This window comes from Micropterus dolomieu, linkage group LG04 (genome assembly GCF_021292245.1).
Source record: "Micropterus dolomieu isolate WLL.071019.BEF.003 ecotype Adirondacks linkage group LG04, ASM2129224v1, whole genome shotgun sequence".
In the NCBI taxonomy this organism is placed as follows: Eukaryota; Metazoa; Chordata; class Actinopteri; order Centrarchiformes; family Centrarchidae; genus Micropterus; species Micropterus dolomieu.
In genome coordinates this window covers 370,151-388,291 of record NC_060153.1, presented here as the reverse complement: position 1 = coordinate 388,291, position 18,141 = coordinate 370,151, and the positions used below count along the sequence as shown (strand labels likewise).

Genomic DNA, 18,141 nt, shown 5'->3' with positions numbered 1-18,141 from the left:
CACACACACACACACACACGCACACATACCGACAAGCAAACTGGTACACAAGGACATTTTTCACAGGATGACTTAGACTGAGGCATATTTAAACAGGTGTGGGTAGTTTTGTGGAGGTTTGGGCTTGGAGACAGAGGAGGAATATTTAACAGGTAGTTAGTTTACTGTCTTCATGGAGGAATTCTTCACCATGTTGGGTACACACACGCTACATTAGGCTGGAAACACTGTGACAGGTAGTACAAAATTTGTGAATGTAGTAAAGTACACTGAACAAAATTATAAACACAACACTTTTGTTTTTGCCCCCATTCATCATGAGCTGAACTCAAAGATCTAAGACTTTCTCTATGTGCACAAAAGCCCTATTTCTCTCAAATATTGTTCACAAATCTGTCAAAGTCTGTGTTAGTGAGCACTTCTCCTTTGCCAAGATAATCCATCCACCTCACAGGTGTTTCATACCAAGATGCTGATCAGACAGCATGGAGTGCCTTAGGCTGGCCACAATAAAAGGCCGGATATGTGAGTGGATTGTTTTATTCTTCTGCCAGTGGCTGCACCTGCAAGTGTTTATGAGGTATGGAAACACTGAATATGCATCCCCCGTTTACTAAATAGGCTGAAATATTGGCCTTTTCCATCACAGCCAATTTTACATAACTGCCTGTTTATATTGTATTGTTTTCCAAACTTGTTTAATATTGGGATTCTTGAAGAAGTGTAAAATACATCTTTCAGATTGCTTGTTGTGTCTCACCAACAGTTCAAAACTCAAATATAGTCAATTTGCCATCAAAGAAGACAAAGAAATCCAGCAAATGTTCACTGAGATGCTGGAACCAATGAATGTTTGTATTTTGTGCTTACAAAAAGAATGAAATGACAAATTTATTGTTAAAATTGCCAGAGATTAATATTGCGACTGATGAATCAATTGTTTCAGCACTAAACATACATTTTCTTTTTTCCCCATTTTGGGACAATTTTCTGGGAGGAGTGTGTGCAGGTGTTAAGATACAAGCAGTCAGATGGGACAGATGGGAGGTAATAGTGTTTTAAAGGCTATTAAAATACAGGTGTATATGAAGAAATATAAGCTCCATAATACAACAATGTATTGGAAGTGCTAAAAACGCTTGCACAAAGAATTTACCTTCAAAAACAAGCAGAAACAATCCTGTGACCCAATCAAGACATATATCTGAAACTGAAGACTCCAGGGGACTGATGCAAAGACGTTTCATGTGGTACCTTGTTAATCCTGAATCCCCGGGAACACAGATTATTTGAGTCTGTGAAACTGAGGTTTTAGGTTTACAAGGACGGGGCTTTAATGCCTAAAGGGTCAATTCACCATAATCACAATATTACTTTATTTGATCGCTTTCTGTTCGTGGTATCAGCCATTTTGAAATGTTGCCTGAAAAATGGAGCATCTCCATAAACACCAATCATCTCTCTCTCTTTAATAAGATAATACACTTGCTGGCACAACCATAGCGTGTGTCTGATTGTGTATACACAATAATAGGCAAAAGAGCAACAAAATGTTGAAGATTTAGGTATTACCTTTCTCCCTGCGTGTGTATTTATGTTCCAAAGCATTATCTGTGTATATCTGTGCACTAGTTAGTTTAATAATGCATGTTTGTGTATGTGTACATTGCCATGTATTCATTCTGTTTGCATACATGCTTTTGTGTGTGTGTTTAATTGTTTGCTTTGAGTAGCCGCCTGCAGTGGAAAGTAGAGATAAAGAGTGAAAAGAAGAGGACAGACAGTGAATGTGCGTGCGCTCGTGCGTGTGTGTGTGAGGTCAGTGTATTTTGGCACGGCAGAGCTTGTTTGTGGCCATCAGAAAGCCATTTTAATTAATGAGAGAGGAACACACACACACATTTTTGCAGTGCTCACCAATAATACTGTTGCCAAAAATTTCTGCTCTCTAATGGCTTCCGATTCAACTAATCTTTCTTTCTCTCTGAAAAAGAAGTAATGGGTGGAGTGGGAGACAGAAGGTGAGGAGAACAGAGGGGAAGATACAATTTGGGGGGAGCCAGAGGACGAAAAGGAGCACGGGAAGACAGAAGGAGTGACATTTCACACTCAACTGGAGAGTGGTATAAGAATACAAAAAGAAAGAAATTAAAAGAGAAAAGGTGTGAGGAGAAGAACAGAAAATCACTAAAAATAAGGAAAAGTGGTAGAAGACAAAACAGAAACGGAAAGAAAAACAAAAGACAAGACAACAAAACAGGGAGAACGAAAGATCTCAACACATAAAGGGAGACACACACACACACACACACACACACACGCACACACACATAGAGAGGGAGTGTTCCCTCCTGCTTTCAGCAGGTTGTTAGGCCAGCAGAGTGTGTGTCTGCTGAATAATAGATGGTGTAGCAGGGTAGCATGTAGTCTGACCAGTGTGAACACACACACACACACACACACACAGCATCTGTGTGCTGCATAAGGTTACTATAAATTGCTACAAAATCCAAAATGTTGTTCATACCGTACTTATAATGATTTGAGAATTTTTTTTAAATGAAATATAAATGAGTCTGCCCACTAGATGTCAGCATGTTTTCTTATCGCACTAGATGTGTATTATCTGCCAAATATTACAATTAAGAAGAAGACTGGCTAAAATGTGGTTAATTAACCAAATATGTATTCCAACTTTATTTACTTAACTTATTTACTTTTATTTACTTACTTAACTTACTGAACCCTTTCTACAATTAGAGCTACTAAAAAAGAAATCTGTCGAGAGCTAAAGACCTAGCTGATCACATTGAATATTTAGTGTGTGTAATATTTAGTCCTCTCTTCTCTTGTATCGTCAACACATACGTTTTGTTAAGCTGAAAAGATGCATGAGGAAGCATCTCTTCACTGTTAAAAGAAAAAACAGAGGCTTGATCTTTACAGTGAACTGTATGGAGGAGTGGTGAACTCCACCGGGAAAAATGTCTGATGTTAATACTACATTACCACGGCAGAGTGGAGAAAGAAATTGGCTAAGTAGATCAGCTACTCCACATCTGTTGATGTCAGGATTGATAAGTCTACAACCTAGCTGGAATCCCAGCTGTTTTGTGGGCAAGTCAGAGTTAAGTCTTGAGTACAAGCTTAAGCAAAGATTCAGACCGAAAACAGCCCTGCACTAAAACAGTGAAGGGGGCTGCGTTGGTGGGAACGTTAGATGCACCCTGCTGGATGACATTGCATTGCAGCAAAAGGTGAGACTGCTTCAACTTTTTTGCCACTCGACCTGTTGTTGTTTTGCCAGAACCCCCTCATTTGGCACCCCTGCTGCATCAACAGATTGGCTCCATTCAAAGTAGTCTGTTTCACACAGGGCTACTGTCACTCTAAACGTGTCAAGAAGAGGACACAATCTTCATGAGCAAAATGAAAGACAAGATGTAGGTCTTTCATGATGTTGACATGGCACTACATGGCATTCATATAAGCCTTGCGTGCAGTGTCATGTCAGAAATCCTGACGTCAACTTGTCTTGAAGCCAGGTTGGTTTAACTGTTTGGAATCCCCCCGTGTGTAACTGTAATTTTAGTCAAGCTTCACGAAAATTATAGTTTCAAATAGCTACATAACAGTTTTTAACAATAATATTAGGAAACTAAAATTGCCAATCTAACCCAGAATGCCGTTTTGCCCTCAGGAACATTATACCCTGTGTGTGTCTCACAAGTAGGTAGGTGCGTCTGACAGCCAGCGTGTGCTGTGTAGTTCAGCATCGTCTTGCTAGTGTGTACTACTCAGACCGACCTGTCTGATCCTCTCACATCAACCAGCAGCCTCTTATCCCTCACACACACACACACACACACACACACACACAGAGGCCGTCCTCCGGCCGTAGTGTCAATGTCAGCGTTGCATCTGGTAAACACGACAATAGACACGTACTCCCACCACACACACACACACACACACACACACACACACACACACACACAGACAAACACATACAGGCTAACAGGATAATGACTGGCCAATTAGACACAGGCTTGATCTGTCTGGATGTATCCAGTCATCTTAGCCCCTCCGGCAGCCATTACTCAGGCATGGACACACACACACACCACAACACATACAAATACACTTGACTGGTTGGAGCGCTGTGAAAAGCTGGCTGCTCCACCAGGCGACCTCTGTGAGTCAGCCTGTTTGTGTGTAGAGGGAATTTGTTTTTTCACATACCGCTTTGATAAACTGACCATTTTCAGTTTAAATTTAATAATGTCAATCATTGCTGCATTTCTGTTGCATCTGATTTTCAGGTTGCAGGAGCGCAGAAGCCTCAAATACCTAATGTGCTCATATAGTTAACCAAACCTCCCTCAAGCTTTTCTGGTTGTCTGTGTTATTGATAGCCACATACAGCAGTGAGATGCATGTAAAGGGACAACATGTTTTACACACAGTGTAAAATCAAAGTCAACTACTGTGACATTCAAGCAGAGTTAAGTGTATTTACAAATTAAAACAAACAGATGAGTCACAATGTTCTTTGCAGGAAAACCAGAGATGCAAAAACAAATAATCAAAAGCAATAACACCAAAAAATAGTCTTAGCACATCGTATTTTCCATCCTTTATGTGTCTGTCAAAATGAATTTGTAATTGAACATGATCATTGTGTTTTGAACTTTAACATAAGAGAATCAAATGGACTTTTGGGTTCTAAGAGAATGCCGGACAAATTATTTTATGCAATTTTGAAAATGTCATAACTCGTGGATCAATCATTTTAATGCAATTTCACCTTTATTGGGCAGTTTGACATTAGAGACCATAAGAAATATATGGAGAGAGAGGGGGGGGGGGGGGGGGGGGGGGGGGGGGGGGGGGGTGTCACTAAGGTCCCCATCCAGACTGACAGCTGGCCATTGGGACACAAGTCACGGTGAAATTTTAAACAAAAGTTGATCAGCAGTGGCTTGATCTCTGCAGTGTGAATGATTACAATATATATGTATATGAGGTGTGTATTTATGTGATACTTGTTGGTGATGTTGGCCTTAACTCCAGCTGCACTCCGTTTGAATGGATGATCCTCACCACCATCATTGCAAACTGCATCGTCCTGGCTTTGGAACAGCATCTTCCTGATGGAGACAAGACACCTCTGTCTGAACGACTGGTAACAAAAACACACACACACAAATCAGTATATACAAACATGTACATAAAGGCAGTATGTCTACGAACAGAAATAATACACAAAGGCTCAAACACACAGAGACACATGGCTTACAGTAAATACACAGATGAATACGTAGACATGCATCCACAGAGCACACACAGGCACAAAATACACAATCACACAGACGAATGACAGTACAGGCTCACAGTGGTTGAAATCTTGTCTTACAAAAACTGCCACAATCTGCTGTTGCTTTCCATCCTCTTTTTTACCCCTTTGCTCCTCACCTCCCCTGCTTTCCTCCCCTGCAGGAGGAGACGGAGCCCTACTTCATAGCCATCTTCTGTTTTGAGTCTGGGATAAAAATCCTGGCTCTGGGTTTTGCGTTACATAAGGGCTCCTACCTGAGGAACGGCTGGAACGTTATGGACTTCGTGGTCGTGCTCACTGGGTGAGTTCACAATAATACCCCTATTAAAATTTTATACTTTTTCTACTTCTGTTGTTTATTTCTTCTTCTTTTATTTTTCCTGGGGGAAATATACTATTTTTCTTTACTCTCTCCTGCTCAATGTTTATTCGTATGTTATTCATGTTATTCAAATTAGTTTAGTGTTTTATTTTTATTTCTGTTTTTACTTATTTCTGTCCACATGGTGCCTAATGTGTACCTCTGGATACTGAAATGTGTAGGATTTGTTTCCATGGCTACCTGCTCCACTTCAGCGCTGGGTTAGTTGGGCCAATCAGGTCGAGGCTTTAAAAAAAAAATAGAACATCACACAGCTATATACAACCAGAAATGAGCTTTTCTTCTGCTATAGTGCTATTTTTCATGACACAGCAAAGGGTTCAAACATGTTTTATTACATCCTTAAATCTGATGGAGGGCAATTTACAGTTTGCACAAACATTTCTGCATTCAGGTTTCTGCCAAAAGCAGACTGTGATCAGATGATTTAAGTGCATTTAAGCCCACTGAGTAAAAGGATCGCTGTTAATATAGGTAAGCAAAAACTTCTGTGTGTGAGGGTGTGTTAAATATGGCTGCCTGAGCTAGAGATGGGGGATGGGTGGAGATGGTAATAACATATAGTGTTTGTCAAGGGGGGAAAAGACTGAAATACAGGCACACACAGTTATTTCAGTGAATCCAGTTCCTTTCAAAAAGTGTGTTTTATTAGCGTTGATGCTGATATCAATGTTACAAACGCATAAACGTAACCAATCGCCATTTTTACATTTAATCCTTACGCTGAATCTGTATGTGTGAGCATCTTATAGTAGCATGACTTCCTCTTTTTTCTGATTCAAACACACTCACACAGACACAGCAGAGGTCTAGTTTGACAAGGTGTGCGTGTGTGATCAGGGCCACTCCCCCTCAGTCGCAGGCCTCCTTTAATGAGGACACACACACAGGCAGGCTGGATCAGAGCAGCACTGCAGGGAGCAGCAACCAGGGCAAAGTGAAATGTCACTTCTCCAGGAGATGGGGGAGCAGGTTTGTTGTTATGGCAATAGCCGAGAGTGGTAGCAGAGTTTTCTCCGTCTATCTCTCTCTCTCTCTTTTCATTCTTTTTCTGTTCAATTTTAATGTACATTATTAGAAGTGCACTTACTGTCAAAGCTAAAACAAGAAATACCTTATATCAGATTACAACAGCAGCTGTTATATTAATGATAAACACAATTTCAGCACTGATCAAGAAATACACTGATAAAACACCAGCACCCACTGTCGTACCCTGCCGGTCCCTTTGTCTCGTCACTCATCTTCACAGGGTGTTACCTGCTACCACGGAGTTGACGCACACATAAAATGTTGCTAGACCTCGCTAAGGTGTGTTCACATGTAGCGATGTTTTTAACACCTTTCTTATCCCATAGTTTCTCATGGGGAATGCACATGTGGTGCTCATAATGGCAGCTCTGAGGGCAGGGACCTCTGGGATGTTGAGCTTGAAGTATCATTCCTGAACTTGGAAAGATAAGACAAAAAAAATCTCAACACAAAAAGGGCCCCTCAACTATTCAGAACTAGTTTTGTGAGTGAAAACAAGAAGCTTCATGTCATGCCCAGTCAGATCAAGTATAAAAGAGACTTTGAAATAGTAGTGTGGACCTGGACATTACACCAGTCATACTCACCAATCTGCAATATCATTTTTATTTACTATTTATTTTCAGTTGCTTCTACTTTGCCTTTTTTTAAGTAGCTGGACCATCAAAAACAAAAGCACATGCTGCAGTTCTCACAGCATCATAGGTGCAGTATAAAAAAAGAAATAAAGGTAATAAGAATAATAATTATTAGAATCATCTGCTATGGCCTTCATAGTCACCTGGTCAGACACTGCTCTCCACCACCATCATTAAAACACCAAATGAGAGACTCATATCTCATTTGTTCATCCCTCCAGTAGAGTTCCAGAGACTTGTAGAAACTATGCCAAGCACTGTTGCTCACTGATTTAATGAGTCACCCATAGATAGATGGATGGATGGTATATACAGATAAATAGACAGAGAGACTGAGGGAGCCCTTGAGAGATGAAACCTCCCCTTGCCAGAGAAGCAGTAGAGTAGAGCTGTACTACTGCAGCTAGATAACCGAGGGAGGAAAAAGGAGGAGGAGGTGGCAGAACAAGAGGACATGTGACGATGTCTCTTTGTTCCCCTGGGCTCTGGAGAACAGGACAGAGGGGGGGGGGGGGGGGGGGGGGGGGGGGGGGGGGGGGGGGGGGGGGGGGGGGGGGGGGATACAAGATGGCTGTTAAAGAAGGTGTGAGAGGGATGCAGAGAAGAGAGGAGGAAGACCACAGGAAGGAGGGAAGAGTGATGGGTGCAGGGACAGCGGAGGTGAGAGTGATGTATGGAGGGAGAGCGATTTGGAAGAAGGATAGGAGGAGGAGGGAAGGCAAAGATGGAAGAAGGGGGGAAGGGAGAGAGAGGGAAATGAGAAAGAGCAAACGCTGAAAGGAGCATGCTCAGAGAAGGAGTGAGTGTGTGCGTTTGTGTGTGAACGCTGCAGTAACCTCCTTTTCCCTGCTCCCAATGATCAATCACTCAGCACAGCCTATATAACACACACTGCTGTTACCTTGTGGTGCATAGACACTCGTACACATATGCACACACACATAATGTATTTCTGTAGATACTGTGTGTGTGTGTGTGTTTGTATACACACAATTACTGTGCTTGGCCTATATTGCCAATTGTAGTCATATTTGTATTTGTACAAGTGTTAGTGTATATTCATGTAGAACATTTGAAATTGAATGCAAGGTCTTGGTATGAACACATGCTGCAAGAAGCGAGCATATGTTCACCATGTTTTCCTCCTGTGTGTGTGTGTGTGAGTGTGTTCTTGGAGTACCAATTGAAGACCTCGAGAGGGAAGACATATTTGGAAACTTCTCTGAAGGGTCATTTGAGGGGTTCAAATCTCTCTCACAATATAGTAAAAACTCACTGCTTTATTAGATTTCCCAACTGCCTTGTTTGGAAGTTCCTAAATTCAAAAAGTCAAACCGTCAGTGACGCTCATTGGCTAAAGAATGTATTATGCCTGTAAGGGTCCTCACTTGTATCGTAGTGCAAACATGTGTGCCGTTTTGAAGTTAACGTGCCTCCTCCTCCGCAAGCTGTAGCTTTCATTTACCGTCGTTCTTTTGGTGACCTCAGTGTTACTGCGTTTACACTTTGCATATAAGATGCCTCCAAATCAAAGTAGATTCCCATTACATTTGCTAAGCACATTCATGATCCCAATGTGAGACTCACTTTTAAAGAACCTGTGACCTTTCCTGTAGTGCTACCTTATAGACAAACTGTATTTGTAGCCCCACTACTGCTAAGAATAGCTAAATATAATTGTTTGGTCCAACACTTTCATAATGTGGCAGGTAAAAAACATTGCGGCTTTGTTCGATTTTACGTGTTAATAGTGTCAGACTCCCTCTTTCTCACTTTCTCCTCTTTTGGTTTCTGAAGGAATTTGTGCTGTGCAAGTCGTGACTGAGAAGGCTTCTGGCACTGTGCTGTGAAGTGTGCATGTATGTGTGCTGACTTCATTCTTGGCAAACACTGGAGAGAGATACTTGATGAGGACAGGAATTAATGAGAGAGGGGGAAAAGGAGGACAGGGGACACACACACACAGAGTGACTAGTGTATTTAGTATTCAGGGATGACGGTCCATTGATTTTCAGTGCCATGCTGTGACGTCACACAGTAATCTAATCATTTACGATAGACTCTGGGCCAATCAGTCAATGAGAGGACACCACAGACGTCCCTATGACTCTTCTAATGGATGTTCACAGATACAATGATCAAAAATAGAACTCTCAGTTTACACGTTTGGTATATATTTTTAAGCAGTATGCCGTATACTTGTATGTATATTTTTCTGGATGGACTATTATGGAGAGGGCAAACAAAAATAGAATATTGAAGCAAAAAACGTGATCCGGTAATTCATATGGGAAAGTCTGATTAAATAAATACCCATACCTTTGTCTTTATAAAAAACTCTTTTTTGCTTAGCTTAGTAACTCAAATGTTGTGATAATGCTAGTAAACCATTATCACAACATAGCATGTGCAATGTAAATATAATATCTAAAATATGATTGAAATCATAATAAGAATGTAAGGGATCTACTGTGCAAGTAAAAATTAACAGACAGACGATGTCTATGATGTCACAGATTAAACTTAAACATCAAGTTATTTGCCTATGATACTACATAATCTCAGACGATGGATGTCTGGCCTAGGACGCCAAGATAAGAATAGGTCAAAGTGGTCATTGCCTGCTAAACCTCTATCAGTTTATGTACATGCATACGACACTCCTAAAGGGAGTGTTTTGCCCCATCTCAGGGGGAAAAACATAGCATACTGAGTCACTACACTAGAGTATCTGGCAAAGATACCAAATGACATCAGAGCTCAACACAGAGGGAAACAGGAACCTCTGACTCAATGCTGGGACGACTCACAGCTGAGTTTTGCGTCAGAAACAGGACAGATCAGATGAAACACATCTTCTTAAAGATATGTATCAGGCTGTATGGACTCAGAGAAACATAGCTAACTTTGGTGTGAATCAGGTCACTCTCTAAAATATTACTTCAGATTGGTAATTGGTACACACAGGTGTTACAGTAAGTACAGTACTTCCTCTTAGAAAATAACATATCGACATTAAGTGAGGAAATGAAGTGCAGCAGGGAAAGAGAAATGAGGTCACAGAGGGAGAGTACCTGGCTGAAAATTGTCCCTTTGCCATCACTTCCATTATCATTATTGCTCTGCAGTCATTTACAGGCTCATCTCTCTCTATATATATGTTACCTCCAACTCTACGCCCTGTAGGCCATCTGCTGCATATGAACACACACACGCACACTAGGTTGCACAAACATTATAATGGCTGCGTGTCTGAGAATAGTCAATGAGCTGTTCCAAGAAGATGGAGTTGAAAACCTTTAAATGTAAAGAGGAGAGGCGTGTCACCAATGAGGTGAGCACATCTTCACAAGAAAAACAACAGCATTGTTGTTCAAATGCCTAAAATGTCCTTTGGAAGTAGGTGGAATTAGCGAGACATTGTAGCACCTCAAAATCACACATGGAAGAGTTTGAGGTGGATGGATGGGTCAACATGGCTGTTCCCTACTACTAACCAAATAGCTTTAACCCAAATCAGCCAAATATTTTCTCTAACATTAAACAATTTGTTTTTGTGCCTAAACCTAAACAACCCTCAACTACAGTGGTGGCAGATTAGAAATTGGTCAAAGTTTTGGAAGGCACTGATGATTCTGACTTGTTCAGTGAGAGGTAAGTGGCAAAAAGTAGACATATCCCTTTAAACAAAATCATTTTTGCCAAAAGCCTGTTTCAGTGTGTGGTGCTTTGTACACACCCACACACCCTTGTGAACAGAAATAGAGACACAGACACAAACACACACCTTCTGACACACAATGTGAGGTCAGCAGAGTGATAAAGTTAGGCATTAAACCAGTTCATCATCACACCCACACTGTTGACAACCATTTGTCTTGCTGAAGTGTCCTTTTGCAAGACACTTAATCTTAACCAGCTCCAGCTCTGCTGCTCTCTGCCTGACTCTGACTTCTGACCCCTCTGGCAGGGAAGGAAAACTGCACCACAAGAAAATTTTCTACTAGGGGGTGGTGATGGAGCAGTGGATAAGACACATACCTTTGGTGTTAGAGACCCGGGTTTGAATCCACTGTGAGACACCAATGTGTCCCTGAGCAAGACACTTAACCCCTAGCTGCTCCAGAGGCGTGCGACCTCTGAGATATATATATATATATATATATATAGCAATTGTAAGTTGCTTTGGATAAAAGTGTCGGCTAAATGTAATCCACTACTTTCAGGGGATCAGTACATTTTATCTTTTAAAACACCCATGACTGAACAACTGACTGTTTTGTAAACATAGTACTTTGGTCATCCCAACAGACATCCGTACACAAGTTTACATTTTTTGCTGTTTCTGTTTGGGAAGTTATCATTTCACCATTGATACAAAAATCAATTCATTGCTTGAAGACGTCAGCATCAGATCAAGTAAGCCTCACTAATACTGAATTTCAACCTGCATAAAGCTGAATTGGAGCTGTATTTCTTGCCACCTAGTCAAAGTCCAATATTCATTATACTTGTCCCTGCAGCTGGCAACAAAGTTGATTAGAGAGGACACAACTACACATTCTTTACACATAAACATTCAACTACATGACATATTGCACCCACCAACACACTGAGAGGAAGGACAAGGATGCAAAAGTCCAGAAGTTGTGACCTCGTGTGGTCCAAGAGTCATGCTGGCAGGAGACGGGGGGACAGGTGGGCCAATCAGCTGGCCCATCAGAGAGCGAGAATGAGGGAGAGAGGTGAACGGAAAAACCGATGGAAGATTATAGACACAGGAAAGAATGACGTGGGTGAACAGGAGAGAGGAAAAACAAGAGTGTCTATATAATTAAAGGACAGGCATGGATGGAAGGATGAAGCTGGACTGACAAGCAGCTGCTTTGTCAGAAAATGAGATTACTGGTTTCAACTGGGAAAATATGGCAATAGTGAAAGCAGATCAAACTTCCCTGTTGCTGCTTTTACCTTTTGCATCTTTTGACAGGAACGGTTTGGGTCAAATGTCCTTAACGGCTAATTAAACAGAACAAATTTCCTATTAAAAAATAATATACTGCTCACTGAACAGAGTTTTAAAATTTTGAATATCTGCATTACTACCTTAAATCCAGCGATCAAGGTACTCTTATGCAGAAGACTTAGACTCTGAAACCCTCCAGTGGCCGAAGGGTGTTTGCAGAAAAGCATGCACACTTAGCAAACCTTCCCTAGATAAATAAAGGTTAATAAAACATATATGTGATTAAAAGACACGGGGTTGATGGATAGAGTAAAGATATAGAGGAGAGAGTAGGAAAGACGAGACAAACCCTCCTTATTGGCCACTTTCATTTCTCCCCATCCTCCCTCCACCTGATCCTACATGAAGTGAAATTAGAAAAAGACAGAAGCACTAAGGGAGGGAGAGAAGGAAAGGCAGGGGGGAAAAGGAATGAAGGGAAAATAAGGGTGTTTGGTTGGGGGTGGAGGTAGAGAGAAAGTCCATCAGCTGAGTGTTAGCACTCTGCTGAGATCAGCAATAATGTGAGAGTGAGAAAATGAAGAGAGGGAAAGGAAGAGGAAGAGGGGATGAGGATGGAGAATGTGGTCAGAATGAGAGTGCTTTCATCCTGCCTCTGCCAATGAAAGCTTCAGCAACCAGGAGATGGAAAGAAGACTGAAAAAAAAAAAGCAGAGGGGAATGAAATGAGAAATAAAAAGAGAAGTTTGGGTGGAATGAAAAAAGAAAGCTGTGTCTTTGATGAAGTGAGAGGGAGGGGTCTCATGACATAAGCTGGTGGAAAAGATTCCCAATCCCTGAGGTGATGGAGCCATTACAATACCCCTCTTTCACCTCCAATCCTACCACTGATTTCTCTCCTGACACCCCTCTGCACCTAGCAAATGGGCTCTCCCAATAAGGGGAAGTGACTGGGGCATACCACCTTGATTGCGGAGGTTGGGGTAAGCGGTGACATAACAGTTGTAAAGTGCTGCTTAATGTCCTGTATCTATAGGAAAGAGACAGAGGGAGTGAGAAAAACAACAGATTCAGTAATTTCAGCAAGTGACCCAAAACAACAAATGCTTACTTTCAAATGATAAGGAACACTAGCAGCCATTGTAATTAAGGGAGCAAAGGAGGAAGTCAGGTGACGTTATTATAGAGCATGAAAGTCCACATAGAGAGGAGGGCAGGGTGGATGGATGGGCCAACAAAACATTGGACTTATAACACAGAAGACTGTAATATTTTTCATTACACTATGACCAAAATCATTCCCGAACCATAACCATGTGTTTATTATTGGAACATTGACAACAAAGGTCCCCTAACCCTCACAAAGTTTTCATTTTAACCCAAAACACAACATTTCCTTAAACCTAACCATAGCTTAATCAGTGAGCTGTTTTGGAAGGCATAGACAAATTATGTTGTCCTTCTGATAGGGGTGTCACATCAGACAACGCAGTTAAAAAACACATCATGTTTGATTTAGATGACTTGTTGGATTTTTGGAAGCTACAACTACGGGATACATTTAATTGTTTAACTACATAAACATTTAGATCTTAGATTTGATACATCTTACTTAACATACAGAACCTACTGTAGATGGTTGTGTTTTCACTTTAGTGTTTGCTTCCAAATATGTGACTTAGACAGTTCGGTATATGTTTGTTTTGAATTTGTCAAAAACGTGTCAGGTCATTACACTGTTTGTGATGCTCACCCAAGGGCACCTGTACCTATGTCAGTCCTGTGTTTCTCTGCTCTCGGTTTCATGCATGCTGGGAAATGTTCCAGCAGCTCAAATCCTGACCCTGACATACCTTTGGCAGTTTTGGAAAGCAAATTAATAACTGCCAGAGCAAAAGTTAATGTGTTAATGACAGTGAGCCAAGACCTTATTATTTACATCAACGTATTTGGCAGACACTTTTGTTGCAGACATATCTATATACCCATAGTGATAATTGAACCAGTGTCCCATTCTTTCCCTATTATGCCATTTGTTTATTTCTTACACTATGTTCGAACATATTGTCACACTGGAACATTGTCCATCACGTGTGTGTGTGTGTGTGTGTGTGTGTAGTGGGGGGGGGTTAGGGCTCAGTGGGAGACACTAAGGGGACAGGAGCTCACACTGTGATGACACATGGCACTCCCACACTATTTCCACACAACACACACAAAAACCCATGTGCACACAAACACACACACACACACACATACACGCACGTACAGCTCATGCACATGTCACTGGCTGGAACTTGTCCCAGTCTCTTGCATGTTGTGATAGCATTTGTTACATACAACACCCTCATGAATGCACATGGTCTTTAACATAGGCACATACATGTTATCTATGTAAGTTAACTATCATTATCAGTAAATGCTAGCTCATATATGCCACTACACTGACATCAATATGTCAGTCTCAGAGCCCTGATGACAAAGACACAAGTCCTCAATCTGGACCCCTGAACTGCCAGGATATCTCAGAAGTTTGACAATTCAGAAATATAACCCTTAAAGTCAACAAAACCCACAAATCCTATAATAGTGGAATTGTTATCTTGTCGTCTGACATCTAAGTTATTGTTAAATCTCAATGGAATGTTATGAATGCAAAAATGACTTTTTCATGCTCTTTAAATGGCAATGGTGGCTGCATTTTGACTGTTTTTAATAAATGGTTAAATATTATTAAAACCAATCAGAGTCAATGGAGTAAAGTTCCTGATTTAACAACGTAAAGTTTAGGATGTCTGAAGATTCTCCGTCATCCAGGTAACAGTTATCCAAGGAGGGCTGAGTGAAGGGCTACTAATTGTTTGTGTGTATGTGGGATTTATGTGTCTGTGTACATGTTGAGAAAAACAATAATTCCTGTGTTCAACATACCAGCAGCAGAAGAGAAAGTGGGTCATCCATACTACCTGGGCTGCACGGCATTCGTCACTGTCATCAAATTGTACTCTGTATATATTTGATGTGAGTGTGTCTGTGTTTGTATTTGGTAAATGGATGCGCTTACACACGTTTGGTCAGTGTGTGTGTGTGTGCACGCAAGGTAAGTTACACTTGCACCATGTACAGGAGCTGCTGTTAAGGGTGTGAGGGGGTAGGTAAGGATAATGTTTGTGTGTGTGTGTGTGTGTGTGTGTGTGTGTGTGTGTGTGTGTGTGTGTGGGTGGGTGGGAGATGCGGGGTTTGGAGGGGTTGAAAATCAATCGTTAGGAGACCCACTTCCCAACCCCGTTGCTGCGGCAATACCAAGATTCCATCAATGAGCCAGAGCTGCGTTGCCCTGGCAACGCTTATGAATGAGAGCAGGTCGGTAACCGTGGAGACTCAGCGAAGAGAGGAATCACCGGTTGCCATGGCAATGCCATGAACGGGGAGAGACCAGGCAAAGTGAAGGTGGCGAGTGACCTCTGAGATGTTCATAATCAGCTCCATCAATCATCATCCTCACACTGCTGCACCTCTGTAGAGACCGAGACGACAGGACGGGATCGCACACTTCAGATCTTTCAGGCAGTTTTCAACTGTTGAGTTGATGTTTTGAAAGTCAGCAATGTTTACAGTGGATTTTATTAAAGGTCCAATGTGTAATATTTAGGAGGATCTATTAACAGAAATGCAACATTATATCCATAATTATGTTTTCTGTGGTGTATAAAATCCTTCATAATGAACCGCTATGTTTTTATTACCTTAGAATGAGTCATTTCTATCTACATACAACGCGGGTCCTCTTACATGGACTTCGCCATGTTGCACCACCATCTTTCTACAGTAGCCCAAACGGACAAAAGTCTCTACAAAGCGCGTTTTGTCACTAAGTTTAATACATACAAAGAAGAAGAAGCATCATTAGTAGTAGCAGTTATTGACAGGTTTATTAGAAGTAAGAAAATATGAGAAATTTGAACAAAAAATGAGGCCCACACATTGAATTTAGCACAAGAGTGAGAGTGTGTTGGCCACCTTTGCTTCTCCTGTGCGTATGCAAAGGGAGGGCTGAGCGGTGAGTGATGGTGTATTCATGTGGTGTTGGAAACATCTGAATCTTTAATCCTTAAATCTTTAAAGGGCTAATTATTTATTAGCGGCCGCTAGCGGTGTGGTTTGAAGATTGCAACCAGGTGTGTGCTCTTGTGCGTGCTCACTTAAATTCATGTGCGAGCATAATCTGAAACACATCCCACAATCAACGCGGATACACCGGCATGCTGGCTGTGGCTTTTCACCAGACATGTTCAGGCTCTGTTACTTCAGTGTTCTTGGCTCCACAGAATAGTAATGGTGGATAGCGTTAGCTGGTAAAGTAATGTGTAAAGCCATAACGTTACATATTATATATTGCAATGCAATATAATAACTTCTCGGCGTTAACCAGCGAGCTAATGTGACTCTCTTAGTGACTCCAGCCTTTGTAATGTTCACTGTTTTCATAAGACGATATCTGATTCTTGTTTGGCCTGACAGGCTTCAGCACAGAAACCTTTATTGTTGTTTTTACCCTTACGTGGAGTATATGTCAGAGTCTATGTTGTACTGGGAGCCGGTTGTTTTGTGGTGTTAGGCTACATCCCGACCCGGTGTCCTCACATTAAAAGCAGAATAGTGGCTGTTCCAAGCAATAGAGGAAACAGGAGTGTGTTTCATTTCTAAGTGAGGTTACAGCCCATTGACAATAAGGTGGTGAAAATTTGATTTATTAATAAGTGATTTCATTGAAAAAATACATATAGCCCCTTTAAAGCAAAAATAGAAATAAAGTGTACACTGTAATAGTAGGAATCGAAGGAAAAGAAAGATTAGAGTAGACCTAATCTTTAATATTATATCATGATAAATCACAATATTCTTACAATACTTGAATGTCATGTTTTTTTAAAGAAGTCATGGTTTTCAAAAATAGGCAAAGTTTTCAAGGATTACTGTTATGCATATTATAGCACAGTTTAAATCGTGTGCATGGCTTTACAGGTTGATAGTTAGGTGTTTCCCAGCAGTGACAGCCTCTGTCATCACTGTCGATAAAACTCTCCCTCTTTTTCTCTCTAGAGTCTCTCTGCCTCTCTCTCTCTTCGGGGGTTCCTCTCTCTCTCAGCAGTTGAATCTCACACTTTTGACATACAGGACTATCACTCTTTTTCAATCTACTTACTCTCTCACTCTGTGTCTCTGTGTCTCTTGAGGGTTGTTCCGTCTTTTCACTCCCACCCTGTATTTCATCAGAGATTGTCATCTCTAGTGTCTATGTGTGTTTGTGTGTGTGTAGAATCCCTGTCATTTAAATGAATGCTTTTGTAAGTTTTGGTATATGTTGAACCGTAGCTAAATAACAGACAAGACAAGGATTAGCCTATAAGCTGACAATTTAAGGAAAACAATAGCAAATATAAGTATATGGGCTTTTCTGACATGACAGCTATATAACTATACATTTCTTTCACAAATGCTAATTCATAGCCTACAGAGACAAGTATGCATCTTCTGACGAGGTTAAACTATACTGGCTACAACTCCTTATCTATTTTTCCCATTAGAGCTAGACAAGTTGTTATCCTCATGAATGTTTCTTTAATCCACGTAGTCTGTCCATTTTTGTCTCATCCTGCTTGTTATTCAGCAATAACGAGACATCATTTCGGCAAATATTTCCAGTTTCTTTGCTCAGAATTACTATGACTCTTTAGCCAAATTACATTTTTTCTTTCCCCAGTATTGAACATTCCCTGCGTTT

At 41.0% G+C, this 18,141-nt stretch overlaps 1 protein-coding gene across 1 annotated transcript in view; it reads left to right on the top strand.

Annotated features, from left to right (window-relative positions):
• cacna1ab (calcium channel, voltage-dependent, P/Q type, alpha 1A subunit, b) overlaps nucleotides 1-18,141 on the top strand; it is a 133,368-nt gene that overhangs the window by 34,408 nt on the left and 80,819 nt on the right. The window contains exons 2-3 of the mRNA XM_046047684.1: nucleotides 5,080-5,185; nucleotides 5,500-5,639. Coding sequence (XP_045903640.1) covers nucleotides 5,080-5,185; nucleotides 5,500-5,639 — 246 coding nt within the window. The remainder of the gene's footprint in view (nucleotides 1-5,079; nucleotides 5,186-5,499; nucleotides 5,640-18,141) is intronic.